The sequence below is a fragment of the Gobio gobio genome, assembly GCF_949357685.1.
Source record: "Gobio gobio genome assembly, chromosome: 11".
NCBI lineage: Eukaryota > Metazoa > Chordata > Actinopteri > Cypriniformes > Gobionidae > Gobio > Gobio gobio.
Window position 1 is genome coordinate 21,802,051 of NC_137104.1, and position 20,280 is coordinate 21,822,330.

Sequence of the window (20,280 nt, forward strand, 5' to 3'; positions counted from 1 at the left end):
TGATGTGGATGGTGTCGTGTGTGCCTCTTGACTCCTTCCTGAAGTCCACGATGAGCTCCTTCGTTTTGGTGGTGTTGAGGAGCAGGTTATTATCAGCGCACCATGTGGCCAGGTGCTGGATCTCCTCCCTGTAGGCAGTCTCATCGTTGTTGCTGATGAGCCCAATCACCGTAGTGTCGTCCGCAAACTTGACGATGGAATTAGATCCATACACAGGCTTGCAGTCGGCGGTGAAGAGGGAGTAGAGAAACGGACTTAGCACACAGCCCTGTGGTACACCAGTGTTGAGTGTGATGGATGTGGAGCAGGTGAATCCTGAACGAACATTCTGGGGTCTGTCAGTTAGGAAGTCCAAAATCCAGTTACACATTGAAGTGTTGATGCCCAGGTCTCCAAGTTTGGCTATTAACTTGGATGGGATGACAGTGTTGAATGCGGAGCTGAAGTCAACAAACAGCATGCGTGCATACGTGTTCTTATGGTCCAGATGGGTGAGCACAGAGTGCAGTGCCATGGAAACGGCATCCTCTGTGCTCCTATTGCTGCGGTAGGCAAACTGGTGTGAGTCCAATGTGGATGGTAGAGAGTCTTTTAGGTGTTCCAGGACCAGCCGCTCAAAGCACTTCATGACGATGGGTGTGAGTGCTACAGGGCGGTAGTCATTAGGGCACCTCGGGTTAGAGTGTTTCGGCACTGGCACAATGGAAGTGCGTTTAAAGCATGTCGGTACAGCTGCTTGGGCAAGAGACAGGTTGAAAATGTCTGTAAAAACCCCAGCGAGCTGCTCCGCACATGCCCTGAGCACACGTCCAGGGATGTTGTCTGGTCCAGCAGCCTTGTGCGCGCTGATCCGGCTCAGTGCCTTGCAGACATCTGTGGAGGAGAGTGTGATTGGTGGGTGGTCAGCTGAGGGTTTGAGCTTGGTGGCAGTTTCTCTGTTGTCTCTTTCAAAACGAGCATAAAAGTAATTTAGCTCGTTCAGGAAGTTGACATCAGTGGCTGCGGGGTGGAGTGGGTGGGTTTGTAGTCACTGATGGCCTGGATGCCCTGCCACATGCGTCGAGGGTCAGAGTTGGAAAAGTGACCCTCTATCTTTAGCTTGTAGCAGTGCTTGGCCTTTTTGATCCCCCTCTTCAGGTTAGCTCTGGATGTACTGTAGGCTTGTGCATCACCTGATCTGAAGGCAGTATTGCGTGACTTCAGCAGGAGTCGAACTTCCCTGTTCATCCAAGGCTTCTGATTAGGGTATGTGGTGATCTGTTTCTGGGTTGTAACACTGTCGATGTTACAGTTCAAACTTTTTAACTGTAACGTCCTAATCTTCACTGAAACCTGGTTAAACAGCGGAATACCGGACACCGCTATTGATATAGCCTATTCACTAAAAAGTGATTAGTGTAACCTGCTTAAAATAGCACAAAACAACAGGACAAAAACATATTTGATGACTAAAAATAATAATAAAAACATAGTTGATGACAGTGGCATAATACAGTGATATATTAAGTTTTTTAGCCGTTTCAAAACAGTAATCATCTGTATGGGTAAATTTTACCCGCTGGCGGTTTTAGGTATACAGCGACCTCTGGTGGTTGTAGTGATAATTAGGTTGGAGAAAAAGGCTTTATAAAAGTAAAAATCACTAATATATCATCCAATTATCATTATCGATAAAATCCCAGAATATATGAATATCTCCACACACACACAAAGCAATCCACAAATGCACGCGAGAGATCCACACACCCACGACAATCCACACATGTACGCCACACCACACCACAGATCCACAAATGCACGCCACAGATCCACATGCACGCCACAGACACACACACACACACACACACACATTTTAATTTCTTTATTTGAATCCGCCAATCAAATTTCTAACATAAAGTATTCAAATATTCTCAGAGGTAACACAGCTTTGACATTTAAGGGTACATCAAACATCGCTTTACCACACAGCAAGGCTGCCTATCACAGCTGATATAGAGCAGGACTGTCCTTTTGGTAGCCCTGCCAGTCTTAGTCCACTAACAGTCAGTTTGTGGACATGTCCCAGGCTGCCAAATATCAATACCGCAAACTTGCATGCATAGCCTAGGTCACTGATCTTAGCAAGGAGGGGTTGGTATTTAGTAATTTTTTTGAAAAAGGCTATGTCCATATACAAATCATAAACACAACCTATTTCAAGGACTAGCACCTCCTTTCTATCTATATCCACCAACACAACATCAAGGCTGTTAGGGATGTTACAAAACACATCATCAGAGCTGTTGAACCAGTCTGGTATTACTCGTGAGTGTTTATACAAAGGCATATTTTTGGGAAATATGTCCTTAACAGAACTGGCAATGAGATCAACAATACGGTCATGGCGTGCTGTGTATAATCCCTTGTCCATGTTACATCCATTCACAATATGAGCAACTGATTCAAGGTGATCAGAGTTAGAATGCATTATACAGTGTGGATGGTGATTTTGAGGGTACCATAATGCTAGATTGTATCTGGTTGGTAGCACCTGTAGTCTGGCCTTAACAGTGAAGCAAAGAATATCCTCCCCTATTGCAGCATTTCTGTACATAGAGTGAGAGATCGAGTGGTCAGCAAAGTCAAGACATGCCAACTTTCCCTGCATTCTTAGTCGAGTCCAGTGTTGTTTTGTGTCCATCTGTTTGATGTTCAGTAAGGATCTTCTGTTGTGCTCTGTAGTGTGTGTTGTCTCATTGTGACAGACTGTGGCCTCCACAGTAATAGATGGTTGCTTTTCCTCCTGAAGCCTAGGAAGCTGTCTTGGTTGCCTGTTGCCAAAGGGGACAGAAAGGTCCTGAGGTCCAATAAGAGGGAAGCTCTGGCTAGCTCTCTGACTGTAGCATCATCGTTGTTGAGCATGCTGATGAGGTGTGCTAGTCTTATAGTGAAGTAAGTCCATTCCACATTTTGGACCCCCAGACCCCCAGACCCCCTTCCTTGAGTGTGAGGAAGATTTTGTCCCTGGTGGAATGAGAATTCAGTCCCAGCCATTTCCTGACTGCCTCAACTGTTTTATTATTCATGTCCCGTAGGACATTTTGTGGAATGTGAATGTTTGCAAAGAGGTGTTGTATCTTTGCCAGAGCCACTTCTCTAATGGCCTCCAGTTTCATGACTACAGGTAGGGGGGAGGAGTCGATCAGATCGATCCTGTCCTTAAAGGCACAGGATAACTCCTGCACCTGTTCACCCCACTCACCTGCAATGTTAAATTTATGGCCAAGATAGGTGTATGTACGGTGGCCCAGTAGTGCACAACACAACGAAATTTAAAAAGCATACATAAGTTCACAACACAACGAAATAAATCCACAACACAACGGAATGAAACCACAACACAACGAAATCAAGACACAACACAACGAAATCAAGCCACAACACAAATAAAAATCCACAACACAACGAAATCAAGCCACAACACAACGAAAAGTCCACAACACAACGAAATAGCCACAACACAACGGAAATGCTCCCAACCACTCGGGGGCACTCGGAGCGCTGTAAAGTTGTCATGCACTGTTCTATAGAGTCGGCAATCTTACAAAGAAATCAATACCACAATTAGTTTTAACAGTATGTAGGCTAACCATTGTTTATCTATATGAAAAATTAATTTAAAATCACCTACATGCATTATAGCTGCATATTTATGCTCGAGAATGCTTTGACCCGATCCCACCGCGCTAAGGGAATGTCTACCAATTCCACCAATTGGTTGAAACGTATAATTTGTATGAATTAAAATTACTTTTAACATTTAAAAACAGACATGTTAAAATTTCACAGCTTGATTGTATTGGTAAAATTGACTTTATAATGCACAACACAACATTGGACTTTGAAAATTAAATTTTTTTTTTTTTAATTCATACAAATTATGTTTCAACTTGGTGGAATTGGCAGACGCTCCCTTAGCGCCGAGGCAGCGGGTCAAAGCGTTCTCGAGTATAAATATGCAGCTATTATGCACGTAAGTGATTTTTAATTGATATTTCATGTCGATATACAACTGCACACTTAAAACTGATCGTAGTGTTTAAATATTTGTAAGATTGGCGAATCTATATAGAACAATGCAAGGAAAACTAACTTTACCGCACTCCGAGAGTCCCCTAGTGGTCAGGAGCATTTCCGTTGTGTTGTGGCTATTTCGTTGTGTTGTGGACTTTTCGTTGTGTTGTGGCTTGATTTCGTTGTGTTGTGGATTTTTCTTTGTGTTGTGGCTTGATTTCGTTGTGTTGTGTCTTGATTTCGTTGTGTTGTGGTTTCATTCCGTTGTGTTGTGAACTTATGTATGCTTTTTAAATTTTGTTGTGTTGTGCACTACTGGGCCACCGTATGTATGTTTCATGACGAGAGTAGACCTTGATAGGCTGTCCCATTATTGTAAAGGAGGGGGGGTTTGTCAGATTTAGATTTGTACCAGCGGTTTCCACCGCTTCGCCGCTCATAAAAAGCTGCACATTTGGTGTGTTTCACCTCCAGCTTCGACCACTGTAGGAATTCATCTGCTCTGGTCAGAATGTTTTGAATGATATTCTCGTCCCTGGAAGACCACCTCGACATCATCAGCGTACCCCTGGACAGGGTTTGGGGGATCTAGTATGTGGTGGTGCGCACTGGCAGATCCATTTCATCCACTGGTTGATGGCCAGGATGAAGTTGACAGCACTCCAGGGGCAGCCTGTTTTAATCCCCACCTTAAGAGTTATAGGCTCTGTGAGTTGTTTACCACAGATAACTTGTAAAAAAGATCCCCTATACACATCCGTTATGAGGTCCACAAAGGGCTGGGGTAGATGGATCTCCTCTAATGCGTTAAGCAACAATTTGTGAGATAATGTCCCAAAGGCATCTCTGAAGTCCAAGAATACGGTATAGAATTTACATGATTCATGTTTAAAATCGGCAATTCCAGTTTTCAGGCAAAACACATGTTCGTTCATACCCTGTCTGTCTATGTAGGCTTTCTGTTTGGATGAGAGGATGCCTGCATCCACAAGCCATGGGAGGATTCGGGCAAGCATATGTCTCTCCATGTTGATGGATCACTTGGGATATTGTCTTTCTTTGGTGTTCTATAGACAAGGGCCCCCTTCCATGAGTCTGGTACTTTCCCATTAATCAAATGGGTGTTAAATATACATGTGAGTATATGGGTAGACCAGGATTTTGTGGCTTTCAGGGTCTCATATTTTACCCCATCATATCCAAAGGCTTTGTTATTTGGCAGGTGGGACACAACTTTGTCTACTTTGTCAAGAGTGAAATGAGCATTGGATGGGTAATAGACTGGAACAGTTGTCTCTATGTTGGTGGACCAAGGGGGCGTGGCCAATGTATGAGATGGGAGTGATTGGCATTTGTCCATATAATACTTATGCACATTACTGGTATCATTAATAATAGGTGGAGGGGAAGGAAATGTGCTATTATTGAGAATAATCTCAATAGGTTTGAACCTGCGGTGCTGCCATAGGTGTGATAGTTTTTCTCTGCTTACCGTCCTTGGCTGCCCGCGGCACTCCTCAGCTCCCCTTCTGCTGAGCGATGGCTGGATGACGTCTCTCACGAAGATCAGCTGTTTCTCAAAGGAAGTAATGGAGACCGATGTTAATTCCACTGCATGTTTATCGCTCAAGGGGAACTTTTTCAGGATGCGTGACGCATATTTCAGGAGTGGTAATCCAAACTCCTTCCCACCAGTACGCCTCGTACGAAATATTCAGTTTTGGAAGAATACTCCGAAAAGGATGGACGCAACTTTTCTCCATTTTGCCGGGTCACCGGAGCAGGCAAAGTAAGTTCTTTCTTGGAGTAGTTTGGTATCCAATGACTTCCTGAAGTGTCTCTCGTAGATCTCGAACTTGTTCCATTCCTGACATTCAAGTTGGCGCACATAGTTGTTAAAATTAAATGGGACATCCTCGCCACCCAGTGATGGTGTTTGCGGGACTGGGTCATGGGTTTGCCGCTGTTGTTTGTAGATGCGGCCACTGGACAAGGCTTGTTTGAACGCCGATCTTAGTGCTGCAAGTAGGCACATAGCATGTCCAAAGCATAGTTTCTCTGCTCCATTAACGATGGCAGTTACAACGGGTGAGATGTTTTAAGATTTAAATTGCCATGGTGTGGAGCCGTGTGCCGCATGTGCACTCATTCACACATGTACACCACACCACAGATCCACAAATGCACGCCACAGATCCACACACACAGCAATCCACACATTCACGTCACAGATCCACACACACGGCAGGCTTTTGCATTGGTGTTCTGCCTTTAAGAAGGTCTGTGAAATACGTGTTTTGTATTTGTCGAATCATTTGAGACTGTCGTTCTGCAGCCTTGATTCACCAAAGCCCACAAGCCTACCTGTCCCCATTACCTGCAAAGATGTGATATGGTGTCTTCCTCCAGAGGGCGCTAATGGGCCTTCAAACTGAATCATCCAAAAGGCAGCATTCATTTCTCTGGATGTTTTTTGATTGCATTGCATTTTGTGCGTTTGTGGGAGGCTTTGATACTGTTTTCACTCCATAGATGTATAGAATTAGTTTTTTGTCAATATCGCACACCCCCAAGTCAGATGTTCTTTGTCTCAAAATCGTTTATTGCTGTTTATTCATCGGTTCTGGCCAAAACTCCAGCTTTAATCAATAATGCTGTCTGTTTACATCTTGCATTGTTTGCTCTAGTTATGATAAAAGCATTCATGAGACTGCAGAAATCATGTTGAATTGACGAGATAACTGCATTCATGTCTATCATTGGCTACAATGCTCATCGCGGTAACCATTCATGTGACGGGAGTAGATTTAAACATAAACACTTTCACAATTAGGTAATCTCCACAGCTGTAATAGTAAAAAACTTGTTACGTTTTCGAGAGTGTTCCACATGATATACTCTTTTTCAAAGATGTTAGCAAATCACAGCAGTGGGCATTTACATTGAAGTCTCACAAAAGAAACGTCACTTCTAACAGCGTTCAAATTAGAGGGCTAAAATCAGGGTAGAAAATGGTCTTGTATTTCTAAATTGACATTTTTATTTTTTTTATGTTAAAATCATATTAACATTTAGAAATGCACCTCAGGAAACATAATATAATAAAAAAAAAAACTCAATTCATGACCCATTTAAAACTTGGTGTTAGAACAAATCATAAGTATGAACAATATTGTCTAAAAGCGTCTGCTTTCAGCCACTAGATGGCAGCATGAACATTTAGTGATCTTTCTGTGTTGTGTTTGTCTGCAGGCATGTACCTGGTATCAAAGTACATCCGTGAGAAGACAGACAGCGTTGTGATTTTCTCAGGTGAAGGTTCAGATGAGCTGACACAAGGATACATCTATTTTCATAAGGTATTTGTTATTGTATCATTAACGTGTGTAAATTGACAGTCTCTCTAAAAAGTATTTGGACATGACGAGTAGGAGACATTTTAAAAGTGTATGAATGTTATTCCGTTAGATAAAGTATCCTATCAACTTTCTTAGTTGGGTATCCGCATTTGTGCCCTTGATTTGGTGTGAAATTTTATAACAAAGTATCCTCTGTGAAAAAGTACACCTTAAAGTCCCAGTGAACCGGAAGTTGCAACCGACTTTATTTCAGTGATTTGACGTATTTCCGAGAGAAACGGAATACTAAATGAGCAGAACAGAGGGCGTGGTTTGTTTTTTCCTACATGTGACCTGATTGGATATAGAAACGTAGGCGTTTCATTCAGAAAACGCACCTCCTCGCCATCTCTGTTTATTAGCTTGCGGGCAGCAGACTGTCAGTTGTATGGCCGTGTTTAATGATGGCATGTCGGCGTCGAAGCCCAAGCCGTCAAACAGACGTCATCAAAAAAGGCCTACCAATGTAGAGGGGAGGAGCATTTTCAGATTTTGATTAAAGATTACGAAGCCAAATAATTTTTTGATGCGGATTGACTTGCACGGATGGATTGTTCACCACAAAACTAGCAATTTGCGCTAACAAAGTAAATATGGTCAATTTTGATTTCACGAGGACTTTAAGTATATTATTCCTGTAAAACGTATGCTAAAGTGCAAACTGAATGTAATGTTTACGGACACATAATTGTATGTTCATTGCAATTACATGAAACTGTATTTAAATGTCAGGGTTCCCACGGGTCCTTGAAATCCGTGAAAGTTTGTGAATCTGAAAAAAAGCATAGCCTACGACGTACTGGCATGTGATTGTCAACACAACGGAAGACCCGCCTCTCCATTCATTCGATTTGACGATGGAAAACATCGGGCACTTTTCTGCTCAGAAAAAAACAGCGATGCGCAGCAGCCGGCTCAAGCCCCGTTCACACCGCCAGCGATGATGTCGCCAGCGCCAGAGATTCATGTCGCTAGTGGGCGTTACCACTATGGGTTGCCTATAAACGTCATTAGCAGATCACCCTCGTCCTTCCATGCATCATTTTTTTTAAATGTGTCTCTGTATGTACACAGAGACATATCGTAATGAACAGGGAAATTGCTAACAGCTAAAATCAACTTCTCCTCCTTCTTGACATGACACCGCAGTAGCTGTACAGCAGACGGATCACGTGCACTCCACTGACTTCACTCCTATTGGTTGTCGTTTGCGAAAATCGCTTATTTGCATAAAGTTGAAATTTCTGAACTTTTGTCGTGTGTCTCAAGTCGCTTGACACGCCCACATTCTGTCGCCAACGGTCACTGTCGCTCGTGTTGCCGGAAGTCGCCAGCGCTCCATTGAAATGAATGGGATCGTGTCGCTTTGTCGCTGCGTGCCGCTGGCGGTGTGAACGGGGCTTAACGTGAGGCGCACGGGCTGCATAAACCGCGTGCAAAATGCTCACTGCCAATAGAAAAGTATTTTTTTGCTGACTGCAAAAACACATTCTGTACAAAAACGGCCCCTGGGGCACACAAACAGGTGTTGCTCAGTATTTTTTATTTATTTTTTTCTTATTCAAACAAATCATACATAATTTTGAAGTTGTTTTTTTTATAGAGAATTATAGAGAACCTTTTTTAAATTTGCAACTCATTCATATGTTTATCAGGTATAGGTATAATATTCTTTAGATTTGATGTACACTACAAGTGCCCATTCGAAGTATGCTTGTTTTTCCTCAACTGGTGTCTTTTTTTTTCAGTATATAAGACATTACTGTCATGGCATGCATTGTTGCTGTATTTTATGACTGGGCTTTCAACTGAACATTTGACCCCTTTTTAAATTAGGCTCCAACACATAAAGCTGGTGCTGAGGAAAGTGTGCGTCTGCTGGAAGAGCTTTATCTGTTTGATGGGCTGAGAGCAGACCGAACCACTGCTGCACATGGGTAAGGCTAAATGTCCCTTTCCTTCTCTTCCCTGCCCACAGCAACACAAAAAATGTCATTTGTCACTCCAAACTGCTTTTTTTTCTCTTCAATAGCCTGGAGTTGAGAGTGCCTTTCCTGGACCATAGGTTCACTGCATACTTCCTCTCTCTGCCTGAAGAGATGAGAGTGCCTAAGGTGGGTTGTCCGTCCCTACTGCGGCTACTATGCTTTATACAAAGTTTAATTATTTGAGTTTGACTAACCCCTAACCCTTAAAGATGTTAAAATGAAAACTGTAATTTACCCACCCTCATGTTGTTACAAACCAGAATGTATTTTTCAGTAGGACATAAAAGACGACATTTAAAAAAAAAACAATTATGGACAACGGAAGTCAATGGGAACCAAACATTTTTATTCTTTAAAATGTAATATATTTTGATGTGCTTTGCATGGTTTATCTTCCCTTTCTTTTTTTGATAGTACATTTACACAACAATGCAAAAAATGGAAAAGGTTTTTGGCATACAGATGACAACGTTGTTAAAACGATCCCAGTTCACACGAATCATGAAAAATGACTAAAAACGCTGTATTATGCTCCCAGACCAGTAGTTGTAAAGAAACACGTGCCTATAGACTGAACACGTAATGCACATGACCTAACCATTTTAACAAATTTGCGTTTTTGTAGATGATATGTAGATGATAGCAGTATTAGTTGCAAAAAACTTTTAAACCTGTTTTCATGCCCCCAAAACATTGTCATGTACATGAATGGCCAAAATGCATGAAAAGTTTTCTGTTTTTAGTTGAAAAGGCTGATGGATAAATAGGCCTGTCACGATAGCAAATTTTGCTGGACGATAAATTGGCAAAGAAATTATTGCGATAAACGATAATATTGTCGTTCTGAGACCATTTTCATCTAAAATAATGATAATGGCATAATAATGCAGGCACACCTTTTCAAAGATCAATAAACTTTTATTTCTAAAGACTATTTAACACAGAAAACGGAAAGCATTTAAAATATCCACAATAAATGAACAAAACAACCAAAACAAAAAAAGCAATGGACTCTCAGTCTGTTAACAAAAAAATGCACTTGAATAAACAGCTGGGAAAACTGCAACGGATGATTGTATTTTAGGTAGTGCTGGGAATCGATTAAAAATGTTTTACTAATTAATCAAATTTTTTTCTGTAATGAATCACGATGAATAAGTTTAATGTTTTGATATTGTAATAATTACAGTTACTCTCCAAATTAATGTAGAAACAATTTATTGACAGTATATTTTAAGTGTTGTATTTTCATGTTTTTATGAATGACGTTTTCATTAATGACGTTACATTACAGTTAACTGAAAGCTACCAATTTCAACATTTATTAGGCTTTAAAAAAACAACTTTTAATTTAAGTGAACTTAAAACAATCTTTACATAAACCCATTATAATGTTATTTTTACCTGTTTCTTCCCTGTTAGACATATACAAAAAATGTAATAGTTATCAAACACCTTTCTTAACTGCATAAATAATAAATGAAATATAGATTAATCATCATTAAAGCTACAATTTTCTGTTCCCGTTGTTCTTTGATGAACATTAATGACAGGCATCATCAGTGCTCCTGTCACTTTAAGAACAACCGCTGACGCGGATCTCACGCGCTGTCCTGCGCATCTCATTTCCTCACAACTCTTTAAGTTCATTTAAGACGTTGTTTAACTAATTTAAAACTCCTAATATGAGAATACTCAAAATTCTGTGTTGTTGTTATTGTTTGTTCATGAGCAAAAGAGAACTCGATGTGAGCAGAACTCAGGAGACTTGACGCAAGTCTGTCTGTGCTTCGTGTGTGTGTGTGTGTGTGTGTCTGTCTCAGAGTGTCCCTCGATTAGCTGACATGAGACGCAGCCACACACACAGAACATTGACATACAGCGCGTATAATGTAACGCTCTGCAAAAATGGATATAAAACGGACGCTGGAAATGATCGCAGCCGGAAAAATTATCGAGCAAATTTTTTTTATTGTGCGATTAATTGATTTATTGACTATCGCGACAGGCCTATGTATAAATGCCCCCTAAAACCAGTCTGAATTGCTTGTTTGATCGGCATAGGATGGTGTGGAGAAGCATCTCTTGAGGGAAGCATTTGAAGGGATAAACTTGATCCCACATGAGATTCTCTGGCGAAGGAAAGAGGCCTTCAGTGATGGTTTGTCATCCATGAAGAAATCCTGGTACACTAGCCTGCAGGAGCACATTGAGTCTAAGGTAATGTACATGCACATGAGACAGCACTTTAAAGGGTTAGTTTACCCAAAAATGAAAATTCTGTCATTAATTACTCACTCTAATGTCCCAAACCCATAAGACCTTATTAACACAAATTAAGATATTTTTTTGATGAAATCCGAGAGCTCTCTGACCCCTCCATAGACGGCAATTTAATTACCACTTTCAAGGTCCAGAAAGGTAGGAAAAATTAGAGACGCAACGACTAAGTTCATGACCGTTTAAATGGAAATTGTGACCGACTAGTCTAACCCCGCCCTCAAGTCTGTGCGATCAATCTATTTGAAAGAACACTTACAGGTGCAGTGTGTGAATTTGTGGCATCTAGTGGTAAGGTTGTGAGTTGCAATCACACACCGCTCACTCCACCCTTTCGAAGCACATTGAGAAGCTATGGGGGCAAAAAATGGACCAAAATGATGTTGTCAGAGAGAGCAGAGAGTGACTAGCGCTCTGTAGAGCATTTTGTCCATTTAGGGCTACTGTAGAAACATGACGGCACAAAATGGCGATTTCACTGTAAGGGGACCTGTGGTGTATGTAGATAGAAATGGCTCATTCTAAGGTAATAAAAACATAACGGTTCATTATGTAAGGTCTTTATACACCACTGAAAACATAGTTATGTATATTATATTGCATTTCTGTCAATAGATCTTCTGTCAATAAATATTACACACTAAACCTTTAATCTACAAACAGTCAAATCCCATACTGAATGCTGCTAAAAAATAAATCAGATGCATGCGACATGCTTGCCTTGCATTATGATCATTGTATATTAAACTTGAGCGTTCACTGAAGCAATGTTAGCCATTATAGACATTTATTCAAATCAACTGAGTCAAAAGGCAGCGCAGAACCAATAAGTTCAAACCTAATAACCTATTATAAACCGAAGGTTTTGTTGTTCGTTACCGCTGCAAACACATGCGTGTCCGAGTTTGAGAATGCGCTTTTCATGTATGAAAACACATTGTACAAAAATGCAAAAAAAGCTTGACGTGTACTGACAACTATACATTACATTATTTAACCGCATTTTAGTGTTGATCTAGAAACTGTTCAAGTATAAAGTAAGTTTCACAATGTTTCTCCTTTAATCCGATATAAAATTTCATACAGTTGTATGTCCCTCATAACCGTTAGTATAAAGGCTAAGCAAGCTTAATAGTTTGACATGACAGAGGAAAATGGGAATGTTATGTGTAGGGTTTCAAAATCCTCCCTCACCTTCCGAGTGAAGATTTCTCTGAACGTGCCGCGAGCACCACAGCGTAAACCGCAAGACCTGAGGTAAAATGTAATTATTTTGTTTTACTGTTTTTCATAATAATATATTCAAGATGTAACATTAACATGGCAGTAATTTAAACGTAGCCTTTGTAAAAATAAAAAGCAATACATTAAATGTTCAACTAGTATTTTCAACAAATACTAGTATTTTCCAAGTCGACTAGCAGCAGCAGTATTGTTTAATCGAATAGTCAGCTAGTCTCGCGCATCCCTAGTTAAATTAGTCTATATGACTACAGGGGTTCAACCGTAAGTTTATGAGGTAACGAGAATATTTTTTGTGCACAAAAAACAAACAAAAATAATGACTTTACTTTATTCAACTATTTCTTATCGTCTGTGTCAGTTTACATTGGCCAGCTCCTGCGTCAGCATCACACGCATACGTTGTGGTGCTCACAAGAACAGCATCAGCCAATGTTAAGCCAGCGTTCTGGCATAGCTCTGATGTAACTCTGAAGCGCTGCACCGTATTTACTACATCAACAGCATAGGAGAGTGTCAGACGTGAAGAAATTGTTGAATCAAGTAATGAAAAATTTCCATTTTTGGGTGAACTAACCCTTTGAAAGCCTCTTCTTTATTTATCTCATCCTTGAATGTTTCTTTTCCTTTTCAGGTGAATGACTCTCAGTTGGAGAAGGCTGCTAAGTTGTTCCCTTTCAACCCACCCACAACCAAAGAGGGTTTCTTCATAAGGCAGATCTTTGAGAAGAATTTCCCCGGCCGCAGCGAGTGGACGCCCCATTACTGGATGCCTCGCTGGATCAAGGCCACTGACCCCTCGGCCAGAACCCTGTCCATCTACAAGCCTGATAAAGACGAGTAATCGCATCAAACTTCAGACCCTGGCTAAACAATACAATCACTATAGCATACGTGTCTGCCGCATGAAGCCGATTTAAACATTACCATAATATATTTTATTGCCTCCACTTTCTCTGTTCAGTTTACCAAAAAAATGTTAGCTGGTTTGTTTGGTCTTTCCTAAAGATGACATTGTTAAAGGTCAGTTCTTCACATGGTTAGTGTGATTTTCTTCAGCTCATGCAATAGTTCAAAAGATAAATAAGAGGCCTTATCAACTTTTCAGGCCTTCAAAGCTGCCTTGCATACTTCATTCGGCTCATGTTTCTTAAACGGAAACTAAAACGGAAGTAGGTTGGTGTAGCTTGTTGGTTAAAGGAATCCCTTAAGAAATGTGCACATTGTAACCATTGTTTCTTCTAAAATACAGTTTTGTTTCTGTAGTAAACCTGTAATATTAATTAACACCGTAAGCAAAGTTCAAGTAAAAAAATATACATGGTTTTAAGGAGATGCCGTATTAATTTATTTTACATTAGCAACTAGTGATATTCACTACTGTTCAAAAGTTTGAGGTCGGTGAGATAGTTAGCATAAGAGACTTCTTTCAAAAACATTAAGGCCATGTAACATGTATTAGCAGTAGTAATGTGAAAAAATATTACAATTTAAAATAACTACTTTCTATTTAAATATTTTTTTTAAATGCAATTTATTTCTGTGATGGCAAAGCTGAATTTTCAGCATCATTATTACCCCCGTCTTCAATGTCACATGATCCTTAAAAAAAGTGCTATTTTGTGGAGACAAAATTGTTTCTCTCTTTTTTGGGTTCTTTTGAATAGAAAGCTCAAATGAACTATTTGCAATAGAAATCATTTGTAACAATGTTAAGTCTTTACTGTCACTTTTGATCAATTTAATATGTTCTTGCTGAATAAATGCATTAATTTCTTTAAAAAAAAAAAAAAGCCTTGGTAACACTTTTACAATAAGGTTACCAAAAAAAAAAGTTCTTATTGGCCCCAAACTTTTGAACAGTAATGTTTTTCTGTTGTTGTTGCTATTTTTTTTAAGAGGGTTCAGGAATAAATTTAGTTTATTGTATTTATTTATTTTTTGCAATATCTGGCCTCAATGAATATCTTTGCTCAATTGCACAGTGGTAGCCGCTCGTAAACTGCTATGCGCTTATCCCAGGTTCCTTTAGTGGACCGTTCCATTAATGAGTGTATTTGTGTGTATGAAGTCAGCTAATTGACATGTAGTAACTAGTTGGCTAGTTTATTCCCCCCCAAAAAAAAACAGTTGAACAATTATTGTAAGTGTTTACTGAATAGCACTGGTTAAAGTAGGGTTTAATGGTTTAGCCTTAACTGGTGGCTTAATATTGAGATGTGAAATTTTAAGGGTTAATATTAACATATATATTAATATTAATATAAGTGGTATTTATATTTTCTTTGGTGCACCATCACCATAATCTGGTAGAAAATGGATTTTGAATTCGAGAATGAAATGGCTTTAATGTTTAAAGAACTTGAACTTTCTACATTGAATAGTTTAGGATTTTTCAATTAATTTGGAGAGTTTAGTGTGCATACAGATGCTGGAGTGATTGCGTTGATAGACCTGGTTATGATATTGATAAAGGCTTTCTTCAAAATACCTTTCGAGTTGTGTTTTATTGATGCAGTTGAAAAGAATGCTTGTTGATTTTTAAAATATATCTAGTAGCCTGTAGGTGGAGTGTGCCACTGTGAAAGCACCTTTAGACTGAGATACGCCACACATTCAACGATACTACAAGGAATTAAAAGTTCCACCAATAAAGAAAATATTTTTAATATCAAGCTACAATCACACAGAGATATCAAGATAGCAAAACCTTTGCTCAAAGCAGTTACGGGACATGCGCAGGATGACATCACACCCGGACTGTTGGTATTATAACATCATCAGTCATGGTGAAAACACTATGAGGCACTATGTATTGATATTTTCAGCACAAATCTCAGAGTACCTCAGAAGGACACAGATTTGCTTTAACGCTCCACAACATCGGGAAAGATGTTGTGACATAAACACATTTGATCACAGCTGGACTGTATTTAAAATGTCTGACATACATAAACTGACACAGGTGTGGCCTTATTTCACAATGTGTAATAATGTTTACTTCTGCACTGAATTAAAAAAAAAAAAATTGAGTATCACATAATGAAATGATCCTTAAGGAAGCGGATGTGACGATGATCCATTTTTGGCATCAACGCCTTTTGCCGTAGATCTGTACTGTTCCCCATTCATAAGATTCTGTGAAAAGAGAAGGTCGGGGGTTACAAATATCTCAACTCAAACGCGACTAGTTTTTATTATAACTATCATTGGTTTAAGCAACTATTCTAAAACTAATTGAGAGGTTTTGCTGTTCCTACCTGGCACCTCTTGACTTCTTTTACCCATCAGCCCCACAAAAGAATGCCCTAGAAATTTTATGCCCTAGAAAACAGAGGAAAAAGAAATTAGGTAACACTTTATTTTACAGTGTCATTGTTGCACATTACATGTAGTTATTAGATTAGATTAGATTCAACTTTATTGTCATTACACAAGTACAAGGCAACGAAATGCAGTTTAGGTCTAACCAGAAGTGCAATAGCAGCAAGTGCAGGATTATACAACTGTAGCGTCTTAGGGTTACATATATATTTAAATTAAAAATTAGCTCAATAGGGAATTATGGGTATTAATATTTAGGGATTTATGATCAATCATAATGGGTTATAATCTAATCACAAATCTCCAAAATCACCCAAAAGGGGAATACCTAACCTCGGTATTTTATGCAATATATAATATATATATGGTTAACAACAATTTATTGCAATTAACTACATATATATCTATATTAAATAATCACAGAATAACCTAGGGAGCTGATTCAAAATTCCTCTCCGTTCCGTTTAAAGAACGAGCGGAAATTCTTTATCCACTCACCAGGTCTATTCTTCCTACCCAATTTTCGGGAAGTTTATCCCTCTGGCCACAAAGGACAAACTTTCCGAGTTATGGTATTAATTAAAGCATTCAACGATGCTTATAAGAGCTCGTAGCTTAGATCTGACATTAAAGGGACTCGTGTTCCGTGAGCAAAACAATGACAATCAAAACGTGAATATCATGGTTTAATAAAGATTAATACTACGATTACATATGACTAAATAAAGAATACATGTATTTACAGAATAGTGGAAAGTAAAGAGGAGGATGCGGAGAAGGTAAAGGAAGAAGGGTTTGATCGTGTCCGATCCGACACCTTCCCAGACATAACCATTATAGCCAGCAAGAACCATATCACCTTAAACAGGGGTACAATCTTCAAACGCATCTAAATTTCGGTAGAATTGATACTTGCATGGTTTCTTGGTGTTGTGTAAAGCAAGATGCGTGCGTTGGCGTTTCTCAGAGTGTTCGTGCGCTGAAGCGCTCTCTCCGTTTGGTTCTTCCGAAGCTTCGTTGGTCCGCGGGAGTTTTAAAGGTGTTTGGGAAGGGAGCGTCTTGGAAGGGAAAGTTCATCTCGTCCAGCTAAGTTCCTTGGTCTGGTGGAGCGCGCCGCTGGACTTTATTACCCAATGGAATGTTCTTGCTGGAAGCCAGAACTAGTAAAGTTTCACTCCAAAAGGACTAAAACATACTAGCGGTACATCTCATTATCATATACTTTGTACCATTGACTAAGACACAGAAAAAGGAACATTTAGACATCAAACATGCCTTGGTTTACAGACATGAAGGCAGTGCATCTTCTATACAGAGCAATTTGGAGCGTTCAAGATAGTTCTTACATCACGCAAGCATAAGAAATATAGGGAGCATGCATACACTTAATAAATAATCATATATGTAATTTCTGGGATAGTTTAATTAAAGGCTAAATAGAGGGGAATGCTTGGTTGTGTGGGTGTGTGTGTGTGTGTGTGTGTGTGTATTAGAGTCATAAATAGAGAGATGGATATTACTATAAACAGAACAGAATTTACAGGTGAATATGTACAGTGAATAAATATACAGATGGCTATTACTATAAACAGAATTTAAGGTGAATATGTACTATGAATATAATATAATATACAGATGGCTATTACTATAAACAGAATTTTATAGATAGAGGTATACAATGATATGTTAGGCTAAGATGAGGAATATAGCATTGGATTAAGGTAGTGCAATCAATTATGGACAGAAGCTATCCGAAAAAAGTGTAAAAGTGCAGTGGAAAGTGATTGCATATTACAGTTAGAAGTACGGTGCAAAATGCAAATGTAAACAGTAGGTACTGTAAATAACAGTCGGCAGTGCAAATGAGCATAGTCCAGTTAAGGTATGGTAGTGCAAGATACATAAGTAAACAGTTGTTACTGTAATAAACAGTCGGTAGTGCAAATAACAAAGTGAAGGCAGATGTGAGGTAGGAGAGTTAGCAGTATATGAGGGAAGTGGATCAACGGGGGTTTGAGTTCAGTAAAGAGACAGCTCTGGGGAAAAAGCTGTTCTTTAGTCTGCTGGTCCTGGTCCGGTGGATCCTGAAACGCCTGCCGGAGGGCAGGAGAGAAAACAGTCTGTGGGCTGGGTGAGAGGAGTCCTTGAGGATGCTGCGAGCTCGATGCAGGCAGCGTTTCCTCTGGATCTGCTCGATGGCAGGTAGTGGAGTCCCTGTGATGCGCTGGGCAGTTTTCACCACCCGCTACAGTGCCTTGCGCTCTGCAACAGAGCAGCTCCCATACCATACTGCCACACAGTTGGTCAGGATGCTTTCTATTGCACAGCGATAGAAGTTCACCAGGATAGCCGAGGAGAGCTGATTCTTCCTCAGTGTCCTCTAGAGGCGCTGGTGAGCCTTCTTGACCAGGCTGGAGGGGTTGTTCGTCCACGACATGTCCGCCGAGATGTGGATCCCCAGCAACTTGAAACTGGAGACACGTTCAACAGCTATTCCATTGATGTGGATGGTGTCGTGTGTGTCTCTTGACTCCTTCCTGAAGTCCACGATGAGCTCCTTTGTTTTGGTGGTGTTGAGGAGCAGGTTATTTTCAGTGTACCATGTGGCCAGGTGCTGGATCTCCTCCCTATAGGCAGTCTCATCGTTGTTGCTGATGAGACCAATCACCGTAGTGTCGTCTGCAAACTTTACGATGGAATTAGATCCATACACAGGCTTGCAGTCGGAGGTGAAGAGGGAGTAGAGAAACGGGCTTAGCACACAGCCCTGTGGTACACCAGTGTTAAGAGTGATGGATGTGGAGCAGGTCCTGATCGAACATTCTGGGGTCTGTCAGTTAGGAAGTCCAAAATCCAGTTACACATTGAAGTGTTGATGTCCAGGTCTCCAAGTTTGGCTATTAACTTGGTTGGGATGACAGTGTTGAATGCTGAGCTGAAGTCAACAAACAGCATGCGTGCATAAGTGTTCTTATTGTCCAGGTGAGTGAGCACAGAGTGCAGTGCCATGGAAACGGCATCCTCTGTGCTCCTATTGGTGCGGTAGGCAAACTGGTGTGAGTCCAATGTGGATGGTAGAGAGTCTTTTAGGTGTTCCAGGACCAGCCGCTCAAAGCACTTCATAACGATGGGTGTGAGTGCTACAGGGCGGTAGTCATTAGGGCACCTCGGGTTAGAGTGTTTTGGCACTGGCACAATGGAAGTGCATTTAAAGCATGATGGTACAGCTGCTTGGGCAAGAGACAGGTTGAAAATGTCTGTAAAAACCCCAGCGAGCTGCTCCGCACATGCCCTGAGAACACGACCAGGGATGTTGTCTGGTCCAGCAGCCTTGTGCGCGCTGATCTGGCCCAGTGCCTTGCAGACATCTGTGGAGGAGAGTGTAATTGGTGGGTGGTCATCTGAGGGTTTGAGCTTGGTGGCAGTTTCTCTATTGTCTCTTTCAAAGCGAGCATAAAAGTAATTTAGCTCGTTCAGGAAGTTGACATCAGTGGCTGCGGGGGTGGAGTGGGTGGGTTTGTAGTCACTGATGGCCTGAATGCCCTGCCACATGCGTCGAGGGTCAGAAATAACCCTCGTTGTTAGAAATAACTAACAACGATGCATAATTACATGCAACTAACCCTAAACCAATCCCAGCCCTAACAAAGACACCTTAAAATAAACTGTAACCAAGTTTTTCATATATGTATATACAGTGGGGCAAAAAAAGTATTTAGTCAGCCACCAATTGTGCAAGTTCTCCCACTTAAAAAGATGAGAGAGGCCTGTAATTTTCATCATAGGTACACTTCAACTATGAGAGACAGAATGAGAAAAAAAATCCAGAAAAGCACATTGTCTGATTTTTAAACAATTTATTTGCAAATTATGGTGGAAAATAAGTATTTGGTCACCAACAAAAAAGCCAGATTTCTGTCTCTCACAGACCTGTAACTTGTTCTTTAAGAGGCTCCTCTGTCCTCCACTCCTTACCTGTATTAAAGGAACACGCC

The 20,280-nt window shown here is 40.4% G+C and overlaps 1 protein-coding gene across 1 annotated transcript in view; it reads left to right on the plus strand.

Annotated features, from left to right (window-relative positions):
* Positions 1-15,445, plus strand: part of LOC307133992 (asparagine synthetase [glutamine-hydrolyzing]-like) — a 31,891-nt gene extending 16,446 nt beyond the window's left edge. Inside the window, exons 8-12 of the mRNA XM_079829412.1 lie at positions 7,306-7,412; positions 9,288-9,388; positions 9,484-9,565; positions 11,504-11,659; positions 13,596-15,445. Of these exons, the coding sequence (XP_079685538.1) occupies positions 7,306-7,412; positions 9,288-9,388; positions 9,484-9,565; positions 11,504-11,659; positions 13,596-13,805 (656 nt within the window). The 3' untranslated portion in view covers positions 13,806-15,445. The remainder of the gene's footprint in view (positions 1-7,305; positions 7,413-9,287; positions 9,389-9,483; positions 9,566-11,503; positions 11,660-13,595) is intronic.
* The last annotated feature ends 4,835 nt before the right edge of the window (positions 15,446-20,280 follow it).